This window comes from Portunus trituberculatus, chromosome 36 (genome assembly GCF_017591435.1).
Source record: "Portunus trituberculatus isolate SZX2019 chromosome 36, ASM1759143v1, whole genome shotgun sequence".
Classification (NCBI taxonomy): Eukaryota; Metazoa; Arthropoda; class Malacostraca; order Decapoda; family Portunidae; genus Portunus; species Portunus trituberculatus.
In genome coordinates, this window is record NC_059290.1 from 3,236,886 (window position 1) to 3,259,242 (window position 22,357).

General features: G+C 42.2%; 2 protein-coding genes and 1 long non-coding RNA gene across 5 annotated transcripts; 1 reads left to right on the plus strand and 2 right to left on the minus strand.

Annotated features, from left to right (window-relative positions):
- Positions 1-246: 246 nt before the first annotated feature.
- On the minus strand, positions 247-7,351 carry LOC123513500 (peroxisome biogenesis protein 1-like). 2 transcript variants are annotated; one of them, XM_045270698.1, is made up of 6 exons: positions 4,867-7,351; positions 4,338-4,576; positions 3,899-3,963; positions 3,161-3,366; positions 1,590-2,309; positions 247-385 (listed from the first exon to the last, which is right to left on the minus strand). In XM_045270698.1, exons 1-5 carry the CDS (start codon positions 7,349-7,351, stop codon positions 1,591-1,593), a joined length of 3,714 nt encoding a protein of 1,237 aa, XP_045126633.1. In that variant the 3' UTR covers positions 247-385; position 1,590. The 2 variants fall into 2 exon arrangements, with proteins under 2 accessions (XP_045126633.1, XP_045126632.1); XM_045270697.1 differs by lacking the exon at positions 247-385 and having other exon boundaries at positions 740-2,309.
- Positions 7,352-7,622: 271 nt separating this feature from the next.
- On the minus strand, positions 7,623-11,154 carry LOC123513502 (ADP-ribosylation factor-like protein 16). Its single transcript, XM_045270700.1, has 4 exons — positions 10,993-11,154; positions 8,786-8,980; positions 8,054-8,202; positions 7,623-7,763 (listed from the first exon to the last, which is right to left on the minus strand). Exons 2-4 carry the CDS (start codon positions 8,952-8,954, stop codon positions 7,752-7,754), a joined length of 330 nt encoding a protein of 109 aa, XP_045126635.1. The 5' UTR covers positions 8,955-8,980; positions 10,993-11,154; the 3' UTR covers positions 7,623-7,751.
- A 7,984-nt stretch (positions 11,155-19,138) lies between these two features.
- On the plus strand, positions 19,139-21,921 carry LOC123513667. Of its 2 annotated transcripts, none has more exons than XR_006677424.1 (3): positions 19,139-19,237; positions 19,857-20,058; positions 21,490-21,921. It is a non-coding gene; the product is annotated as an uncharacterized LOC123513667 (long non-coding RNA). The 2 variants fall into 2 exon arrangements; XR_006677423.1 differs by having other exon boundaries at positions 19,163-19,237; positions 19,825-20,058.
- Positions 21,922-22,357: the final 436 nt, after the last annotated feature.

The window sequence follows — 22,357 nt, forward strand, 5'->3', positions numbered from 1 at the left end:
TTGAGAATTGGGGTACAAAAAAGAGGATCAAGTATCAGGAAATAAACTTGAAATACTATGTTATGTCACACACACACACACAAATTCCCTAAGAGTCAACTTAAAATTACATCTGAGCCTCTTAACAACATAAGTATATAGAAAAATGACAAATACAGCACATACACCACAACCAGGCTACTACCACAACTAACCTATCTCCTCACTTCTCCCCTGTAATCCACTTAAGCAGTGCCCGCAGACCCTTGCCGGCGAGAGCACTGACTTCAAAGGTGACCAGCTTCTGTGGCACCTTCTCCTGAAGTGTGTCATAACGCATCACAGCCAGCAGCTCATTCGACCCCCGGCTCACTGCCCCGTCTATCTTGTTGAGCACAATGGCCACCTGAGGAGAGGGAAAGTTGATGAGGAGGGAGGGAGAGAGAGAGAGAGAGAGAATGAGTTTTAGACAAATATGGCAAAAGAGGATTTATTTTGATATGCAGTGTAATATTATTTTACAAAACGTTATCTTCACAGGTGTGCCAAACTCATTAACCTCTTAACTGGCTGAGACTGAATTGAATATTGAATGTATACGATTAATTAATGTGAAATGAAAGCCAGGAATGTTTTTTTTACAATTTCTTCTTAGTTTCTACTTGCCATGGTCAAAGGTGGAGGAGCAGATAGTGAGGTCAATGCTCAGTGACAAATGATACAACACTCATGAGTCAACTGATCCGAGGCAAAGATACCAAACATTTCATGGTTTATTTATTGAAACAGTCACATCCCACTACCACTAATCAATTCACTATCATTACCAACAATTTAATTTAGGAGTGAAAATAATTTATGTGCTAAAGCTTGATAGGAAGCAGAAAGCCAGTGCAGAAAATAAAAACAATGAATGTGAAAACAACAAGACATGTATATTTTATACAACCCTTCCACAGTGGAGCCAGGACAAGACATCAGGTCTCCCCCTCACTGCAGGACGAAAGTAAAAACAACCAACCTCTTAAAAATAATGCAGGAACAACAGTTTTGAGCAAATGATAAAGTTTTGTTAGAGTTTTGTAAATGATTCAATAACAAGATAGTCATTCTTAATCTGAACACCCAACACATACATAAACAGATAATAGCACCTTGTTAATAATGTCTCACATATAAAAACTTTGTGACCCTTGAAAACTAACCTTAACATATATAATATACATATAATTAAACACTCTATACAATAATTTCTTCTTCTGACTTCTCGATTTGAGCACATTAACCCCTTCAGTACTGAGATACATTTTTACCTTGATTTTTGTGTACAATTAGACCATTTTATTGACATTAGGAAGGGTCTATGGAGGTTAGAAGATTAATGGCCTGTCTTCAGTATTTTAATCCCCCCCACATGAGTTTCTGAAGCTGTGTAAAATCATTAAATAGTAAGCAGAATGGATATGAAATTGTATCATAGCACTGAAGGGTTGAAAATCTGAGTCTATGTACACAATGCACAAGTCTGAGGCAAGTGACCCCCACACCAGCTCACCAGCACACCAACACACCAGCATCTACCAAGGAGTTCTCAAGCTGCAAACACTCACATCATGCCAGTGTTGCTCTCTTCCCTGGTGATGGCTGGCCAAAATTTCCCTCTCTAGATTTATTGAAGCTCCTGTACAGCTTCTCATATTTCTGCCTCTCTGCTGAGGTGACTGAGGGCTTCACCTCCCTCAGAGCAGCCAGGATGTGCCTCTGGTAAACCCTGAAGTCTGGGTTCCGAGGGTCTGGGGATGATGACGGTGGCTTCCTGACTGTTGTGGTGGTTGGTGAGTTCTCTTTGGCCTCACTGGAAACTGTCTCCTCTTCTCTGGCGGTCTGAGGTGAGGCAGAGGACCCCCGCTCCTTATACACCACTTTCTCTCCCTTCCCTTCAAACACCACCTCCTTGATGCTATTGTAGGAGTCAGCACCGGAAAGTTCCCCTTCAGCCAGCATACAATAGTCCCTCTCTGCCTCCATTAACTCATTCTCCTCTCCAACATCTGAGTCTCCTTCAGCACCCGACTCCTGTGTGTCCTGCCTTGGGTCAGTGGGGATGATGCCCTCGTACAGACTGTCCCCAAGTGCCTCCTGCCCCACCAGCACCTGGGCAGAGGAGAGGAGGCCTTGCAAGTCAGCCCCAGTGAAGCTTTCTGTGAGGTCTGCTATCTCACACCAGGCAATCTCCTCCCCGAGCTCCATGTCTCGACTCAGCACATGCAGGATCTCCACCCTGTCGCTGTGTGTTGGGATGGGGCAGAACACACACTTGTCCAGCCGGCCTGCATGGAAGACAGTGAATAAAGAAACCATCTGGTGAAATACTTCTCAATATAATAGTCATGTCCTCTGTCCTAATAAAGATTTTACTTATATATTCCTTTAATTGCCTAAAAAATATAGAACAGTATCAAGAAGAAATGTTAGGAGTCTGTAGCTGTTCTCCATTTTCATAATTTAATTAAAAGACAATTTAGAAGGAAAGAGGCTCATTCATTAATAACAGTTCATCCACACAACCACACAGATAAGCAAACAAACACAAGCAGACACAGACACACACCACACTAATCACTGTAATTCATTTATTTATCTTTTATGTAAGAATGACATCAGCAGGAACAAAATAAAATAAAATAAAATAAAGAGGTGCTGGACCCATACAAAGACAAAAGCACCAATTAAAAAGCCAAGGAAAGTGTCTTGAAAGTATTGCCTCACCTGGCATGAACAAGATAAGATAAGCAAACAAAGAGAAACAGACACAGACACACACACACACACACACACACACACACGCAAAGATGTGTTGAGACTTGGAACAGTTTGAGTGAGGAAGTGGTGTCAGCAAAGAGTGTGCATAGCTTTAAAGAAAAATTGGATAAGTGTAGATATGGAGATGGGACCACACGAGCATAAAGCCCAGGCCCTGTAAAACTACAACTAGGTAAATACAACTAGGTAAATACACACACACACACACACACACACACACACACACAACACACACTTTACTTGTCTTTTATGTAGGAATGGCATCAGCAAGGGCCAAAAAAAAAAAAAAAAAATTGATGTGCCAGACCCATACAAACACAAAAGCACCAAGGAAAGTGTCTTGACAGTATTGCCTCACCTGGTCTGAGCAGCGCGGGGTCAATAAGGTCAGGTCTGGAGGTGGCAGCAAGCACGTACACCCCCGACAGGCCCTCCACCCCGTCCATCTGAGTGAGCAACTGGTTTACCACTCGGTCCGTCACCCCGGTGCTGTCGTGGCCTCGTCTCGGTGCAATGGACTCAAACTCGTCAAAGAACAGGATACAAGGCTTGGCACTGGCAGCCCTGGGGGGAAGCAAGGGGGGTGGGGGGGAAGGTGTCAGGGCTAGTGGCTGGAAGGGACATCTGTGGGGAATGCTATCAGCTGAGTCATCTAAGTGGACTTATATACAGAAACTGTAATGTTGTCAAAAGATAAAATAACAAATCTTAAGAGGAATAGGAAACTTATCCAAACCTAATCTAACCTTAATTAAACCTAACCTAAGCTAATCAAACCCAATCTTAACCTAAACTAACCAAACCTTAACCTAACCTAACCTATGCTAATCAAACCCCATCTTAACCCAAACTAACCAAACCTAACCTTAATTAAACCTAACCTAAGCTAATCAAACCCCATCTTAACCTAAACTAACCTAACCTTAACCTTAACCTAACCTAACCTAGTCTAGCACTGGCCTCTGTCACTATCAGTTCATTCTATTTGCTGATATGAAGCATATTTTCATGTTAATTTTCTTTTATATTTGGGTTTTTGCACATTGTATTTTTCATTTATTCATTCATTTTATTTTCACTATGTTGCTTTACTTACCTCTCAAAGGCATCCCTGACAGCCTCCTCACTTGCCCCAATGTACTTAGACAGCAGCTCTGGTCCCTGTGTGGGTGAATGTAAAAGCCATCATCAACGTACAGAAAGCTACGCATCAGACAACTGCCACTTACTGATGAGTCACACACACAGTCAAGACATCTATCCCATTCTTTTTTGGCTAACTCTCCTTGACTTGCTTGGGGACTGGCATATAAGTGGGCCTTTTGTTTAATCATTTTGTTGCCCTTGGCCAGATTTCCACCTCCTACATATAAAAAAAACTCATTCTTGCATTCCAATAGTCAAAATTGAAACCAAGAGAAGAAATAGAAAGCAGTGAATAATCCAGCAGCTTCACTCCCTCCTTGTGTGAGTAAAGCACCACAATTCCTCAGATCCAGGCCTGTGTTGCGTCTCACAGTGAGCGGCAGACTCACCTTGACAGTGATGAAGTTGAGATGGCACTCAGCAGCGATGGAGTGGGCCAGCAGTGTCTTTCCGGAGCCTGGCGGCCCATACAGCAGCACCCCAGACCTCAGCCGCAACTTGACTTTGCTGAAGAGGGTCGGGTGGGCAGCAGGCCAGGTCAGGGTCTCCTCCAGCACGGTGCGAGCCTCTGCCAGCCCACCCACCCCAAGCCTCCCTGCCCGGCTGCTCTTCTCGGACAGACTCAGGCCTGTCAAGGTGTGAATGAGTGATTGAATGTGCTCCCTGCCTTCACAATCTTTTAAGTTACATTTTCTATGGTAAATCTAAGTACATTTCTCTTTATGTGTAGTACTGAACACAGTCAAACAATCTCTCTACCTTCTAGTATGTTAATTGTTACAACACTGGAAAAAATTAACTTGTGCCTTACATGAACACATCAATATTCTACTGTAACAAACAACCTTCTTTTATCTTACATGTGAAAGACACTGTTAACAAAGATGACATGGATGACACAGGTCCCTGGAGCCTCACCTCTCAGTGCCAGTGGTGTGTATCCTTCCAGTGCAGCCTCCAAGTCACCATCCACCACTGCATCTTCCTCCCTCTTGGCTGCAGTCTGGCTTGGCCACTTCCTCTCATCACTTGTTGGGGTCACTTGGAAGCATGGCTCACCCTCCTCCCTTGTCCCGCGCCGCCACCTGTCGCACACAATCAGGTACGTCCGCAACGCCAGGTGGCTTAGGTCGGGAAGGGTGAAACTCTCTGTTCGTTTGGCAAGTAACCTGTTTTCAAATGCCAAGTACCGTGAGGTGTCAGCGTGGCCTTGTGTTGGTGCATCAGTGGCCTGTGTGTCCATGTGTGGTGCCTCATGTCCACAGTGACTGGTGAAGTGTGAGGCAAGCATGGCCCTGAAGGCTGCCACTCTGCCATCAGGGCCGAGAGGAGGGATGGTGAGAGTGCAGGGGAAGTAGTGGCACCCTTGAGGACTCACCACTAATGGATGGATGCCTGACCTGTTCAAGCACGATGCCACCACCAGGACGCCACCACTTACTGCACCTCCATTGTGTGACACCTCGCCCAGGAACTCCATCAGCTGGTTTAGGAGGAGCTTCATCACTGTCACCACCTGCATTGAGTGGCTGTGGAGGGGCCCAGAGTCCTGCTGTTCCTCGGGGGCAGATGGCACCAGGCTGTCCAGGTCATCGAGGAACACAACAGCTGGTCTCCGGAAGATGGCCTCTCTGAACACCAACTGCAGCTTCTTCTCTATAGTCTCTGCTTTCTTTCCCCGGAGCACCTTGAGGCTGGCCATGCTGCTGTGCACATGGTGAGGGTGCTGGGAAAGACTCTCCATGAGGGATTCTAGGAGACTTGTCTTCCCTGAGCCTTTGCTGCCCTGAACAAGAGCAAACTGAGGCCCAACACTTGACCAGTTGCCCAGGGAAAAGACAATGTGCTCCCTCAGTTTGCCCAAGACCTCCTGGTTGCCAACATAAGGATGCTTGGTGTGGAAACAGGTCCTCAGGTTGTGTGTTGTGGGCAGGATGTGTGGGATGTCAGGGTGCTGCTTCAGTGGGGTGACATCCAGCACCATGGCAGACTTCCTGGAGAGCTGAAGAGGTGTGTTGTCTCTTGTTCTCGCCAGCACATCCAGTCTGCCATCATCTGTCTCAACTTCCAGCAGAGTGTTTGCATTGATGACAACGGGACACTGGTCAGTCAGGTCTCTCAGCACTGTCTTGATATTGTGCAGAAGTGGTGGTGAGAGTGATACATTGTTGTCGTTGGTGATGGCCAGCACGTCAACACAAACCGGAGCAGTCTTGGTGGTGATGTCTGATGTTTGTATCTCAATAACACTGAAGTCGCTTAGTTTCATGAATCGCCTCAACACATCTGGCACGATGCAATTACCATCCTTCAGAGTATCACATATTTCCTTGTAGTGTGGACCTTGTAAGCTTTTTTCATCAAGGTAATTCTCCCACACAAGAACTGCACACACAACATTGTCTGAGTAGTCTCTTGAGGTCTTCTCCTGCTTCTTTTCACTATTAGGCTTCTTGTCTTCTTTCAGACCTTCAGCAAGGTCCTTCGGAGACTTGATGACACGGATGCTGGCAAGAAAACTCACTGTGCCACTATAGGCAGTCCCGAAGAAACTGTGTTGACCTACTATCACCAGGGATGGATGGTGAGCAAGGCTTCCTAAAGAGTCTAACAACTTGTCTGGCAAGCCTACCACTCGAGTACCCAGGCGGATGTCCTTCCTGACGGGGAAGTCATTCTGAGTGGCCCTCCTGTCCCTTAGCTTCCCCATCATGAACTCCAGGATCAGTGTTAGTATGTCCTGTGAATCCTCCTCCACTTTATTGTCCTCATTAATCTCTTCTTGGTAGAGTTCTTCAGGTGTGTTTTCTGCCGAGGGGACAAAGTTAATGGCTGTGTGGGTGGGGGAGTAGTCACCCTCGGAGGGTGGCAGCACCTCCACCTGGCTCATGGGGTGGAGGGTGAGCTGAGACACCGGGGGCTCCAGACCAATGACCTGGAGGGTGACACAAGCACCACCCTCCAGCCACAGGGGAACACGTTGGCCCAGGCCCATCACACGCACCTGGCTCAGAAACGCCTCCTGTGCCAGTTGAGCATTAAGCGCCAGAACCTCCCACTGGTCCAGGGAGCCGACCTTCACACTCACACTGGAGCACTGCGGAGGCACGGCAACCTGCACCAGCACCGCTGAGGCCCCGTCACTCATGCCATTCTCCCTCAGCACCTCCCTGCTCACATACACCTCCTCACATAGCCCTGCATCACTGATGGAGTGGCCGTGACTGTGCATCTCCCCAGCCCAGGACAGCAGCAGTCTGTTCTTCTCAGTATCCACAAGGCTGAAGGTTGGCGTCTGCACAGGCGTGACCAGAACAGCCAAGGAGCGCGGCAGGGACAGGAAGCAGTGGCGGGCGGAACTCTCCCTGATCACCACCGGCCGAGAAAACCCTCCCACTGGCATTGTCCCGGTGGCAGGTCCAGACACTCACTAAATAATTGGACACTTCACTTCCACTCCCTCACAACCACTCACAATCTTCACACATGAGTCACTGTTTTCTTTGCACCACTACCCATGGAAATCAAGTTGCTGATTTGATAGGCAGGATGCACCAAGCTTACACTGACTTGACACTTCGAATTCACTTCACTTTTAGCACTTCACAACAACGTCAGTTTCCATCAAGCACTTGGAAAGGAAAGCCAGCTACACTAGCATTTCATGGACAAGACACACTGACCTCACACTGTTTTGCACCAAATTCCCTTTACTGTCATCAGGATTAGGGTATTCAAGGATGGTTAGGTTCAGTTGTTCAAGTATTTAGAGCAATTATGTGCAGTGCAACAAGCAGCCACAATCACACGGTGCACTGAAAAAGAGAACATAAAATTGAAGACTCCAGTGAATAAAGAGAGAATTCATTTACTGGATGCAAGAAACAACACTGAGCTACAAAGACTAAACTAAACATGCAATTCAGAGGCAAATAAACAAATCAATAAATAACAACAACAACTAAACAATAATAACAATAACCCTACACCAATAACCAAAGCCAAAAATAAGAAACAGACTCTGCATCACTAAGCTTTCCATATATGCAAACTTCTGAACAGCAATGCCAAAACAAAGCCTTCACAATACCAGTAACTGACCCACCTGTGATGCCCTCAACCTTGGGTGTGACAGAAGGTCCATCAGCAGCATTGTCGCCTCTCCCAGCTGTGTCAAGTTAACGGCATCAATGACGTACATGACTTTGGGCACACCTCCATAGTAGCTGTGCCAGATGGGTGCCATGCTACCCCCTGCAACATAAAGAAAGGATGTGTGGTGCATTGTCACTCCTACTGTGTTATGGAAGTGATAGGAAGATACACAATGAGATGGTTTGGCCACATAGTATGATGAGAAAGCAAGGAACTGACTGAATTGAAAGAAAATCAAGAAAACTAACTGAGAGAAGATGATTACATCTAAATTTGAAACCTGCTCCCAACAATTCCAGCACCACAGTCACTTTCCATTCTTCCCGACAGTAGAAATTCCTCCCGATGTTTCTAATAAAGTGCAATATATATTTTTTTTCATTTAATATCTACTGCTTCTAGCACAATGGCCATTTAATCTGAAACCCTTCCAGCAATTCCAACACCACACTTACTTTCCATTCTTTCCAATAGCAGATATTCCTCTTAATATTTCTCATAAAGTACAATATTTTTTTCATTTACATCTACAGCTTCTAGTATACAATAACCAATTAATCTGAAAACCTCCCAACAATTCCAGCACCACAGTCACTGTGCATTCTTCCTGACAGCAGAAAACTAGCACCATGACATCACTCGGTGCTCAGTTTGGCCTGTGTGATGCTGCCTCAAAGCTCACCCAATTCCCTGATGCTGATGGGAGGCAGGTCAGGACCTTGAGAGATGGTGGTGATGTTCATGCCAACTGTGGGCACTGTGGTCAGGTTGATGTCTGGCTTTGTTAGGTTGGCAAGTCTCCGCAGCAGCAGTGTCTTGCCTGTGCCTTCCGGACCAATGCACAGCAGCATCTCTCAGCAGTGGTGCCTGTGGGAGTCTGAAACATTATATACTAACTTAATAAGCCAAGGAACTGCTTCAAAGTGCACAAAATATGAAGGAAATTATGCAAAACTTTGTGTTTAGATAAGTAAGACCTTGAAACAATAAAGTCTGTCCTAAAATAGACTAATACAGTAATTGCTTCAAAAAGGACAAAATATGAAGAAAATTATATCAAAAGTTTCTGCCATGATATGAGGGGAACAAAAATAAAAAAAAGTCTGTCCTACAAAAAGACAAAGAATTGCTTCAAAATGGAAAAAATGTGAAGAACCTTGAGCAAAAAGTTTGTCATGGTATGAAGGAGACTGAGACAATAAATTCTGTCCTAAAAGAATAAGAATTGCATTAAAACCTAAGTCAATTGAAGTAAAAGGTCCTGATAAGGAAATGTGTGAGTCTGGCACATCAAACTCTGCCTAAAAGAAAAAATAATAGATTCCAAGTGGACATAACCTGAGGAAAAAACTGAAAAGTTATATAACACATGCAGACAGCAACAAGGAAAGGAACAGTTGTGACTAATACTAAAATGTACCGAAATGCCAAAGTATACAGAAATACTGCCCAGCACTACTGAAATGCAACACTCCTGCACTTCATGGAACAATATTTGGCAGCTCCAGTTAGTTTTTTCCTGTCAATGAAGTGATGTTACAGACAGCACACTCAGGAAGAATGAACGGAGTGGATAGTGTGAAGTGGGCCTGGTATGGCAGTAAGGAGACAGTTACAAGGGTGAGAGGAGAGTGGGTTAATATTTACTATTGGTCATTGTCAGTAATGCATGACATGACTGCATGTTGTGGTAGTAAGACTCCCTGTACTTCACATTTATGAAGGCTTTTTACGAGTGTTAGTTACAAGACGGTCATAAGGCTAATATGGAGAGTGGGTTAATATTTACTCTCGGTCCTTTTTTTTTCATTTATACCATGTGGCCTTTTCACATTAATTTATGGGCTAAAGGGGATACTTTTTGGGGTACCTCATATCTTAAAGCCCACCCGCTAGGAAACTGTTGCCCCGAGTGAGGAAGCCCAACCTACACTCATACAGTGGACAGGATTCGAACCTGTGCGCTTGGAGACCCCTCGGACCCCAAAGCACGCATGGTTCCACTGTACCACGGCGGCCCTTGTCAGTAACGCATGACATGACTACATGGTGTGGTAGTAGACTCACTGTACTTCACATCTATGAAGGCCTTTCTCATGTGCTCGGCTGAGTAATAATGATGCTTTTAAAAATTAATATATCATGCCAAAAAACAAGTAAGATCAGGTTTAGTTCAGGTTAGATTAGCTTAAGTTAGGTTAGTTTTAGGGTTGGGTTAACTTAGATTCAGTTTGTTTTGATTTGGCTGGTCGGTGATACAAAAATAGACTAAATTTCACATTTCCTCAAAACATCTAAGTCATGCGACAAACAGCCACATTTGACAAACTGAGGATCCTTTATAAATATTTATCAAGAACACGCTCTACAAACCACCAATACCAGCTTGTGAAGAGACACCTTTGCCTCCTCCCTTCCCCTGAGACATAACACTAAGGCTACAGAATGTTAACTTCCTGCTTGCCTGAATAGCAAAACACAACACATCTAGCATGTAAACCCTGGATGCTGTTAACAAAAAAATTAACTTCTCTCTCCACAAAAAAAAAAAAAAAAAAAACGTGAAAGCTTCCATAAGCACCTCTAAAAAATAAAAAAAAATAATAGTCAAAACAACAAATTTATCATGAAAATCGAGGATGCTGTTAACCGCAAAATCAATCACCCTCAAACTAGAAAAAAAAAAAAAAATGAAAGCTTCCATTAACCTTAACACTTCCAGAAAAAGAAGTAAACCGACAAAAAAAAAAAAAAAAACACTCTTCATTATCATCCCTTTAACACACCACAGGGGAGAGGAACCCTAAACACTAACACTGGGCAGTCACAAGACACAATACACCAACACTACAATGACCCTATACATTGTAACCTTACCTATACACTCACCAAGATAGACCCCGAGGCACTGAGGATCTGTAAGCCTCCCCTGTGTTGGTGACGGGAGGAGAGAAGGGTGAAACGAGAGAAGAAAGACAGGAACGACTGCACGAGGATTAAAAAAATGATAAGTGACTAGGCAACCTTTCCTCGTGTTTACATGCAGCGTTGCCATGGAGACAGGGACGCTGCAGCTCCAGAAACACTTTATTCTATCAAGAAGACTATTTTTCAGGGCCACAGAGATGACTGGTCTAGTTCTGAAGCGAGGTTTTCTTTTAACAAACCAAAAATCACGGTAATTTGTCACTACAATAAAAAAAACACCATGAAAAACTAGCGTTTCTTTAACTAGAACCCGCACACACACACACACACACACAGAGAGAGAGAGAGATGGGGAAGGCAGATGAAGGAGGTATGAGAAACATAGGGGAGGGGAAAAGGTATGAAGGACGGAAGGAAAGGTGGGATGTGGATGGCAGGCAGGCTTTTTTTTTTTTTTTTTTTTTTGGCCATCACCCTGTCTTGGGTATTAGGCCCTTTATTTATTTTTAACTTTTTTTTTATTCTTTTAAAATAAACTTTTTTTTTTTTTTGTTTTTTGTTTTAACATATATACAGTTTTTTAGTGGCTTTATTTATTTATATATTTTTGTTTATTTTTTTTATTTATTTATTTTTTTTTTTTAAATCTTAACATTAAGTGACTTCACATATCCTCATGCACGCTTCATTCACACAGGGATCCTATACCTATCTCAAAACTATTGTCCTTTGTCAGGGCATGGGGGAGGGAGGGATAAATCACAATCACACAGGGTGGCTACGTCATAGGCGTCGATCTGTAACAAATGCCAACTGTCATGAAAAAATTTGACAGATGTCACTTTTGTTTTAAGTATAAGTAGGAAAACGCTTAATTTATGTAGGAAGCCACGGCATGCATGCATATATACATATGTGAGTGTACCTGATGTTGATGTATCACATATATACATATACAGAGACATTACTTCAAAATCCCAAGATCTTGGAGAGCCTTGTACTAAATGTGGGCAAACAACTCAACCCACATCCAAGAAGAGGGCGGTTATGCTATGTGAAGAGGGCAGAGGCAACGTCTCATAAAATAAACCATGCATAACTGCTTCTCACACAATAGGGCTAGTCTCTTCAACGCTGTGCCAGACACCATCAGGAACCTGACAGGAGTCTTCAAGAAAAGGTTAGACAGATGGTTGTCTACAATACCAGACGAGCCTCAAATACGCAGCGGAGACCTACCTCAGCTGCGTTTATGATAGGATGAAATTATACAAAAGTAGCAATAGTAAGTAAGTAAATTAACCCAAAACACTATGCAACACTTCAAAATATCAATAAATAAACCCATAATTCAACTAGAAACATCCAGCATACACCAGATGGTGTAGTAGTGGATCAAAATGAAGACATACTAGAATTATTGAATGAACAATTTTCTTCAGTATTTACTAGGGAAAGAATAGAAAATCCTGTTACAAACAGTGCGACGACTAGTTTAAAAGCTTTAGAAAATATTGATATAAAACCGGGAATTATTAGGAAATTTATTCTTGAACTAGACGATAGGAAAACTAGTGGTCCTGATGAGCTACATACCAGAGTACTTAGGGAGGGTGTAGACAGTATTTCTGAAGCACTTAAGTTAATCTTTGAAAGATCACTTAGGTTTGCTGAGATATCTCAGGACTGGAAGTTAGCTAATGTTACTCCAATATTTAAAAAAGGTAGGAAGGATGATGCGAATAATTATAGACCGATCAGTTTAACTACTATAGTATGTAAGATACTAGAGAAAATCATTAAGGTTAGTATTTGGGAGCATTTAAATGAGAATAGATTAATTAGAGATACCCAACATGGCTTTAGATCAGGGAGGTCCTGTCTTACAAATTTGCTCGATATCTTAGAATATATTACCATGGAGTTAGATGATGGAAATAACATAGATGTTATATATCTAGATTTTAGCAAGGCGTTTGATAAGGTACCGCATAGGAGGCTAGTGTACAAATTGAGACTACATGGGATAGGGGGTAGGTTAGTTGATTGGATTAGTGAATGGCTTTTTGATAGGAAACAGAGAGTAGATTTAAATGGGGCAATGTCTGAGTGGAAGGAAGTGGTTAGTGGGTACCCCAAGGATCAGTGCTAGGACCTCTTCTTTTCTTGGTGTACATTAACGATTTAGATATAGAAATTAGTAGTAAAGTATCAAAGTTTGCAGATGATACTAAGATAGCATGTGCAGTACAGGGTGAAAAGGACAATTACAGAATACAACAAGACCTGGACAGGCTGATAGCATGGGCAGACAGGTGGCAGATGGAGTTTGATTCTAAAAAGTGTCAGGTTATGCATTTAGGTAAAGACAACACAAACTTTAGCTATGAGATGGAGGGATGTTGGCTAGAGGCAGTAGAGGAAGGAAAGGATTTAGGAGTAGTGATAGACAGGACTATGAAATTTTCAAAGCAATGTTTAGAAGCAAGAAATAGGGCAAATAGGATCCTGGGTTTTATAAATAGAAATGTTAGTCATAAAAGTAAGGAAGTGGTGCGTAGCTTATATAATTCCTATGTTAGGCCCCATTTAGAGTATTGCATACAGGCCTGGTCACCCCATTATAAGCAGGATATCAACATGTTAGAAGCAGTTCAGAGAAGCGCAACTAGGATGATACCAGCATTAAAGCGCCTGGAGTATAGAGATAGATTAAAGGAATTAAACATGTTTTCATTTGAGAAGAGATGTATAAGAGGGGATATGATAGAGTTATTTAAAATGTTCTCAGATACAAACTACATAGATGTGAGATCTTTCTTTACCTTAGAGGAGGGAAATAGGACTAGAAATCATGGCAGGAAGATTAGAAAGCAAGGCTGCAGGTTAGATATAAGAAAATATTTCTTTAGTCATAGGGTGGTAGACTTCTGGAATGAATTGCCAGAGAGGGTTGTAAATAGCACTAGTTTGACAATGTTTAAAAACAGATTAGATAAGCACTTAAATTTATTAGATTTATAATTATGTATAGCGCTGCATGATAGTTTTTATAAGAAATTTACTATAGTTAAACAAGACATGATTCCCATGTATGGGGATCACAGATTGTAGAGGATTTCGCTGCAGGACTTAGCCCTGTTAATGGGCCAAATATTTAGAATTAGTATATAATGTATTGTGTACTTGTAAGTGTATCTTTAAGTACTGATGACGAGGTCGCTGTGCGACTGATACAGGATAACCTAGATGGGCCCTGGTGGCCCTTTGTTATCCTATTATTTATGTTATGTTATGTTATGTTATGTTATGTTATGTTATGTTATATGAGGTCAACCGTGTGTTTTGGTGGGAGGTGTACAGACGCCTTGATCAGCTGTGGCTATCTAAAGAAATTGACTCTTTTCTCCCTTCTCCCTATAAATTCCAAGACTATGTCTTTGTATGTGTTAAATTCTAAGTATTTGAAAATTACCAGGGATTTATGTGAGGAATATTCAGTGTTATTATATATGTGACTCGACGTGACGCGACGCGAGAGGACGTGACGTGACTCGAAGCATCCGGTGTAAACGGTTTCGTTCAGAAACCCATACAAATCAATGTTATAGCTGGGGTGGCGATTCATGATGCGTCATGAATCATCTTGACTTGACGTGACTCGACTCGACGCGACTCGCTCGGTGTAAACGCAGCGTTATGGTTTTAGTCTATTTGAGGATACATGTAGCCGTGGGGAAGTTTCAAAATGTCGACACTATTAAACTCAACATTCACAACAAACAACATATAATACTAATAAAAAACAACACAAATAAATGATAAAACAATACAAAACAACAAAAAATAACACATAATCACTTTAAATAACGCGCATGAAAAACAATGAGTGATGGACACAAAATATCGACATTACAAATCACGATATTCAAAACCAATAAAAAGCAAAACAAATAGATAAAAAGAACAATATATAATGTGTGTTTCACTGTTTGATCTGCTGCAGTCTCTGACGAGACAGCCAGACGTTATACCTACGGAACGAGCTCAGAGCTCATTATTTCCGATCTTCGGATAGGCCTGAGACCAGGCACATACCACACACCGGGACAACAAGGTCACAACTCCTCGATTTACATCCCATACCTACTCACTGCTAGGTGAACAGGGGCTACACGTGAAAGGAGACACACCCAAATATTCGATTCACCCGGCCGGGGAATCGAACCCCGGTCCTCTGGCTTGTGAAGCCAGTGTGTGTGTGTGTGTGTGTGTGTAATTCACTGTTTGATCTGCTGCAGTCTCTGACGAGACAGCCAGACGTTACCCTACGGAACGAGCTCAGAGCTCATTATTTCCGATCTTGGGATAGGTCTGAGACCAGGCACACACCACACACCGGGACAACAAGGTCACGACTCCTCGATTTACATCCCGTACCTACTCACTGCTAGGTGAACAGGGGCTACACGTGAAAGGAGACACACCAAATATCTCCACCCGGCCGGGGAATCGAACCCCGGTCATCTGGCTTGTGAAGCCAGCGCTCTAACCACTGAGCTACCGGGCCGTGTGTGTGTGTGTGTGTGTGTGTGTGTGTGTGTGTGTGTGTGTGTGTGTATTTACCTAATTGTAGTTTTACAGGGCCTGGGCTTTATGCTCATGTGGTGTGTGTGTGTGTGTGTGTGTGTGTGTGTGTGTGTGTGTGTGTGTGTGTGTGTATGTGTAGGTAAGATTTTTTTTTTTTTACAGGTCTAATTAATACTTATTTCTTACAGGTCAAACTAATATCTCTCCTTTTCTCTGGCAGGACAAACTAATCTTTCTCCCTCTTACAGGTCAAACTAATGTTTTTCTTTTTCTTATGCAGGACAGAATAATCTTTCTCTTTAGCTCTTGCAGGTCAAACTAATCTTTCTTTTTCTCATGCAGGTCAAACTAACCATTTATATTGTTCTCTTCCAGGCCAAACTTTTTATTTATTTATTTTTTTATGCAGGACAAACTGTAATCTTTCTCTTTTTCTCTTTCGGTGAGGGGGACCTGGACACACACACACACACACACACACACACCTTTCTTAACTTTATCTATCCTCTCTTATTTTCTATCTATTCTGACTCGATCCTTGTCTTTCTTTATTTTCGTCTGTTTTTCCAATTTTTTAAGTCTTTTCCATCTTTCCTTTCCTATTTCCATCATCTCGATTCTTATTTAGTGTATATATTTTCTATCTTTCTATACCTTCTATATTCTCTTTACTCGCATCTATCTTGTTTCTATTCACATTTCTCACTAGTGTTCTGAATCTCATATTCCTTTGTTTTAATACAGTAACATGAACAAGGTTGTGAATGTTCGCGTGTGGTGTGGATGAGCAAGTGAGCGAGCTGGCAATGGGAGCCGAGCGGGGAGGCAGCTCAGCATGTGTAGGCTACGTGAGGCTAGCCAAGATGCATGAAGATTGTACTGTATTTATGCTATGGAATGGTTTTGTTACTGTAAAGCATACTTAAGAAAGATAAAAAAATATGGCTGATTTCCTTGTGTATAAGTTTCCGGTGTATGTGAGTGTGTAACTGTGTATGGTGGGTGGATGGTTGAGCCAGGGTGTGGGTGCAGGCTGCGCACTGGGGCACATGACGTGGAGCCTGTGGTGACCGGTGACTGGTGAGTGGTGAGGCGGTGACTGGTTCACTCTGGTATTTACACGACTGCCGAGGGAATAATACATAAGGTTCAGTCTTAGGCGCTCACGAGCGTGTATTTTTTATTAGGTTTATATATTGTGTGTAATGTAATGTGTGGTAATGTCGACATTTTGAAGTTCCTCCCCACGGCTACTTGTATCCTTAAATAAACTAAAAGCATAAAAACATTGAGTATTCCACACATAATTCCCAGATAACTTTCAAATACTGAGAATTTAACACAAGCAAGGACATAGTATTTGAATTTATTGTGTTGTGAATGCAGAGTTTAGTAATGTCGACATTTTGAAGCTCCCCACGGCAACTTGTATCCTTAAATAAACTAAAACCATAATAACACTGAATATTCCACACATAATTACGTGATAATTTTCAAACACTGAGAATTTAACACATACAAGAACATAGGATTGGAATTTATAGCGGGCAAGGAGAGGAGAGCGAATTCCTTTAAAGAGCCACAGCTGATGATGGCGTCGGTACCTCCCGCCAAGACACACGGTTGACTTCACTTGAGTGCCGTTATATTTTCAGACTGTATAGAGGTGACAGTGCCGTGACAGAGGTGGTGGAGGTTATTAATGCACCAAGGAACAGGTGTGCAAGGTGTGGCAGTGGTGTTGATAAGGTATTAGTGTGTAAGGAGGGAAAGAAGTGGTGGGCCGAGTGCACGTCTGCTCCATGTCAACAAACTCGTGATGGCCGTGTGGTGTTTGGTGTTGCTTATACACCCCATAAACACACTCAAACACCCCGCAACATGCCCATATACACCCAAACACACAAAGTGAAGTGATGACATTCCCGACAGCACCAGCGGCGAGACAAGAGAGCAATGCAACTCTTCACCACGACTCTCCACAACGCCTCACCATCATTTATTTCAGGTATTTCTAAGGCCACTCTCTTATTTGTAGGTTTTCTTTGCATATGAGAGTGAAAACAGTGCCCAAATGTTGAAAAGGTGATGGGTATAACGAGCAGTTGTCAGTATTACCAGCCATTATTTGCTTCTTTGACTCACCGTAAGCCAAACATGTGTCAGAATGCAGCCACTACCACTACCAATGCATGTTCCCTGGCCAAGTTTTCCAGATGGGGCTTAATTTTGTTGTGGTGAGATAATAAATGCAACATAAGGATTATGGAGCCCGCGCTGCAGTGTTTCCGGATGTTGCCTCCCGCCCGGCCCCCGCCCAGCCCCCCGAGCTCCTCCCCTGTCCCCCCAGTGGCAACCTGCTGGTTCCAATACTTTTTTTGATATATTCTCTAAAAATAATATTACGCTTCCATGATGTGTTTTTATGGTTTATCTAAATATTTCGTTGTGTTTGAAGTGTGTTCCGCGCCTGTGTTCGGTAAATATGAGGCGTTTAGTGGTGTTTTATAGCTTAAATATGAGCTGCCATAACCGTCCAAATTTTCCATCTCCCAGTTTCAAGTTATTTATTTTGAGGTGTAACTGGGCCTTTATGGTAACAAAGAATTGTCTGTGCTTTTTTAAGCGTGAAATCAATCCATTGAGTGAAATATGTGGAGTTTCAAGTGGTGTTTTGTCCCGTTTAACGTAAGTTTTATTTTTTCGATTTTATTTGTTTACGTTTCTGTTTGACGGTCAAACTCGTTGTAGAATGCCTTAAAAGAAAGCTCAGACTCTGTAGAATGTGTTAGAATACTCGCCAAGTGAAAATAGGCAGACTTTACAAGAGTTTTTAATGAGTTTAGAGTTTAATGGTTTTGTTTTACATAAATGCTCCTTCTCTCGTTCACTTCTGGTTCTAGGTCAGTGTTGGATGCCTGAGAAGAGACTTTATTTTGTCTAATATTTTTCGAAAGAAATATAAAGTCGAAATGGCTGGACGTTTTGGCAGCGTTATAAGTGGAAATGTTTATATACATTTTATATACTTAATTTAGACAGTTTTTTAAAACTAGTTAAGTAGGAGATGTTTTGATGTTTTAGATATTAATTAAAGTATCCATCAAGTCATAAAAAAGTAAGCATTCGGCCTTGGCTTGGTTTTTTCTTGAAGTCATTTTTAAAATTATATACGTAATTCAGCCGATTCGCTACTAGTCCCGCGCTTGTGATGACGTCACAGCCAAGGTGGTGACTCATCATGGCCCAGGCTTGCGACCCTCATTCCGTACCGCCCAGTTCGTCGATATTTTGCCTAATATCTAGTGATTTCTATGTGTTTTCATGTGTTTCTTGGCTCAGGTGTGTAGATATTAGTAGCAGAAGGAAGAAGAAAAGAGAAATAAAGGAGGATGAGGAGGAAAGAAGGAATAAGTGGAGGAGCAGGCAAGCCACAATAGCTTCTCTCCCTACACTTCCTCAATATTTTGCCTAATATCTCGTGTTTTCTAAGTGTTTTGATGTGTTTCTAGGCTCAGGCGTGTAGATGGAAGCAGTAGAAGAAAGAAAGAAGGAGAACGAAGAAGAAAGGAAGAATGGAAATGGAAGAAGAGGATGAGCCAAGCCACATATTTACGTAAGTCACCTTTTCAATATTACCGTTCTCTATAACGCATTATGGTGTTTTTGGGTTATACCTGAAATATTTTGAGTATGTTTGGTATTGTTGCAGGGTGTTTTCAGTGTGTGTTAGATGTTTTTAGGTATATTTTACATATATTGAGTGTGGTGTAGAAGAGTATTTGAATGTATGGGTGTGTTCTAAGTGCAGTTAGGGGAATTTTGAGGTGTTGTATGGTGTTTTAGATTAGTTTTAAGGGTTTGAAGTGGTCTGTGCATGTGTGTGTGGAGTGTCTTGGGAGTGTGTGGGGATGGTTTTGGTGTGGTGGGTGTTTTAAGTGGCCTGTGCGTATGTGTGGAGTGTCTTGGTAGTGTGTGGGGATGATTTGGGTGTTTGAAGTTGTGTGTGGGGATGATTTTGGTGTGTGCTGGGTGTTTTAAGTGGTCTGTGCATGTGTGTGGAGGATGTGGTAGTGTGTGGGGATGATTTTGGTTTATGTAAGGTGTTTTCAGTTGAGTTATGGGTTTATTTGTTAATATTTTGAAGTGTTGCGTAGTGTTTTGAGTGTGTTTTGGGTTAATATATTCACTTACTTTTGTTAGTGTTGTATAATTTCATGGTATGATGGACGCAGCTGAGGTGGGCCTTCGCTGTGGCCAGGCAGTTCAGCCTTGCCGTCAACCCTCCATGTGATGAGTGAGTTGCCGGTTGAGCTGGAGTGTCCTGGTATTGGGAGCTCGTCTGGTATTGCAGACAACCATCTGTGTAATCTTTTCGTGAAGAGGTCCGGTGTGACCCGTCAGGTTCCTAATGGTGTCCGGCACAGCGTTGAAGAGGTGAGCACCATTGTGTGAGAAGGAGTTGTGCATGCAAGTCTTTATTTTATGAGCCATTGTTTCTTTCCTCTTCACATAGCACAACTGCCTTCTTGGATGTGGTTAAGTTGTATGCCCACATTTGGTACAAGGCCCTCCAGGATCTTGGGATTTTGAGCATTTTAAAATGGTTTGGGTGCGTTTTGTGGTGTAGGGGTGTTATTGGTGTACATTCTAATTCTGATTTGTAAAGTGCAGGGCAGGCATGTTTTTTGGGGGTGATTGAAATATTAGTGTTGTCTTTCATTAACCGTATTACTGAAACAGGAGTCTTTTAGAAATACAACTTAGGCGCCACTGTTTTTCAAAGTCCACAGTTATGAGGAAGTTTGTTCTTAAGAGTGTTTCTGCTTTTGATTTGATAGATATCATGTTAATCTGTCAATAGATCATCAAACATCACTTCAAAACTGGAGGGGTTTGGGTGTGTTTGGGTTTTTTTGGGGTGTTTGGGGTGAAAGAGTGTGTTTTTGTGGGGTTTACGTGTGTTTTTGGGGTGTTTGAGTGTTTTGGGGATTTGGGATATTTGGGTGTGTTTAGGGATGTTTTTTTGGGTGTTTTGAGTGTGCTTTGGGTGTGTTTAGGATGTGTTTGGATGTGTTTGGGTGTGTGTCTCATCTGCATGTTCAAACACTAGCATGTTTTTTTTTTTTTTTTTTTTTTTTTTGTTTTGGTAGTGGTTGTTGTGGTAGTGGTGATGGTTGTGGTGATAGTGGTGGTTGTGGTGGTGGTGGTGGTGGTGGTGTTGGTGATGGTGGTTGTGGTGGTGGTGTGGTGGTGGTGGTGGTGTTAGTGGTGGTGGTGATGGTAGTGGTGATAGTGGTGGTTGTGGTAATGGTTGAGTAGAAATGGGTGATGGTGGAAATGGATAGTGGAGGAAATGGGTGATGGTGGAAATAGTTGATGGTGGAGTTGGATCAGTGAAAATGGGTGAATGGAAAAGAGTAGTGGTAGTGGAAATGGGTGGTGGTAGTGGAAATGGATCAGCGGAAATGGGTGATGGTGAAAATGGGTGGTGTTGGAAACCAGTGATGGTGGAAATAGACAAAATTAATTTTTTTAAAATTTGAAAGTCAACTTTTTTTAATTTGAAGTTAAGGTTTTTTAATTTGAAAGTTAAAAGGTGTACACTTATCCAATTTTTCTTTGAAACTCTGCACACTCGTTGGTGACACCACTTCTTTACCCAAACTGTTCCACGTCTCAACACATCTTTGCGGGAAGCTATATTTTTTAATATCTCTCAGACATCTTCCCTTCCTCAGCTTTTTACTATGCAATCTTGTTGTTTGTATGTCATATTCTTCTCTTAGTCTAACCTAACCTTGTAATTTTATTTATTTATTTATTTATTTTTCCCTAACCTAATCTAACCTAACCAAACATTTGCAGGTCTGCAGAAAACAACACGCCGATTTATTTGAAGTCAAGGACAGAGATTAAAACGGCCTTGAAAAACACCACACCCATTTTGTCCACCGCCATCACCACCTTCTCCCAGATCAAGGACAAAGTGTATTACAGACTCACACATAAGGAAGAGATGCGTGTGAGTGTGTTTGGGTGTGTTTGGATGCGTTTGGGTGTGTTTTGGGTCTGTTTGAGTGTGTTTTGATTGTATTTCATGTGTTTTTGATGCATTTGAATATGTTTTTGGATATTATAAGTGTTTGGATGCAGTTTTGGGTGTGTTTGTTTGTGTGTTTCAGCTTGTGTTATGATGCTAATGTATTTTAAGCTAACCTACCACCCAAGACTCTCTCTCTCTCTCTCTCTCTCTCTCTCTCTCTCTCTCTCTCTCTCTCTCTCTCTCTCTCTCTCTCTCTCTCTCTCTCTCTCTCTCTCTCTCTCTCTCTCTCTCTCTAAGAGTTTTGAGTTTTGTGCTATTGATAGAGTAGATGTCATACTAATCTGTCAATAGAACCATCAAACTACCCTTAAAAACCCGTGTGACTGAAATTAGAGTCTTTTTAAAGTATAGGTTATGTTGCCACGATTTTCAATGCCCGCATGTGGCTTTTGATAAGGTAGATATCATTGTAATCTGTCAATACAGCCATCAAACCTCCCTTAAAAACCCGTGTGATTCTGATTTGTAAAGCGCAGGGCACACACATTTTTGGGGGTTGGTTTTTGCAGGTGATTGAAATAGTAGTGTTGAAACAAGTGTCTTTTAGAAATACAACTTAGGCGACCACTGTTTTTCAAAGTCCACAGTTAGGAGGAAGTTTGTTCTTAAGAGTGTTTCTGCTTTTGATTT

What these genes read in the sequence shown, in the direction of transcription:
- LOC123513500 (XM_045270698.1), bottom strand. Translation starts at nt 7,351, where the DNA reads ATGCCAGTGGGAGGGTTTTCTCGGCCGGTGGTGATCAGGGAGAGTTCC. An exon ending in TCAACTTCATCACTGTCAAG is followed by an intron (nt 3,964 to 4,337) that starts GTGAGTCTGCCG and finishes TCACCCACACAG; the next exon opens with GGACCAGAGCTGCTGTCTAA. An exon ending in GTCAGGGATGCCTTTGAGAG is followed by an intron (nt 3,367 to 3,898) that starts GTAAGTAAAGCA and finishes GCTTCCCCCCAG; the next exon opens with GGCTGCCAGTGCCAAGCCTT.
- LOC123513502 (XM_045270700.1), bottom strand. Translation starts at nt 8,954, where the DNA reads ATGCTGCTGTGCATTGGTCCGGAAGGCACAGGCAAGACACTGCTGCTG. An exon ending in CATCAGCATCAGGGAATTGG is followed by an intron (nt 8,203 to 8,785) that starts GTGAGCTTTGAG and finishes TTTATGTTGCAG; the next exon opens with GGGGTAGCATGGCACCCATC.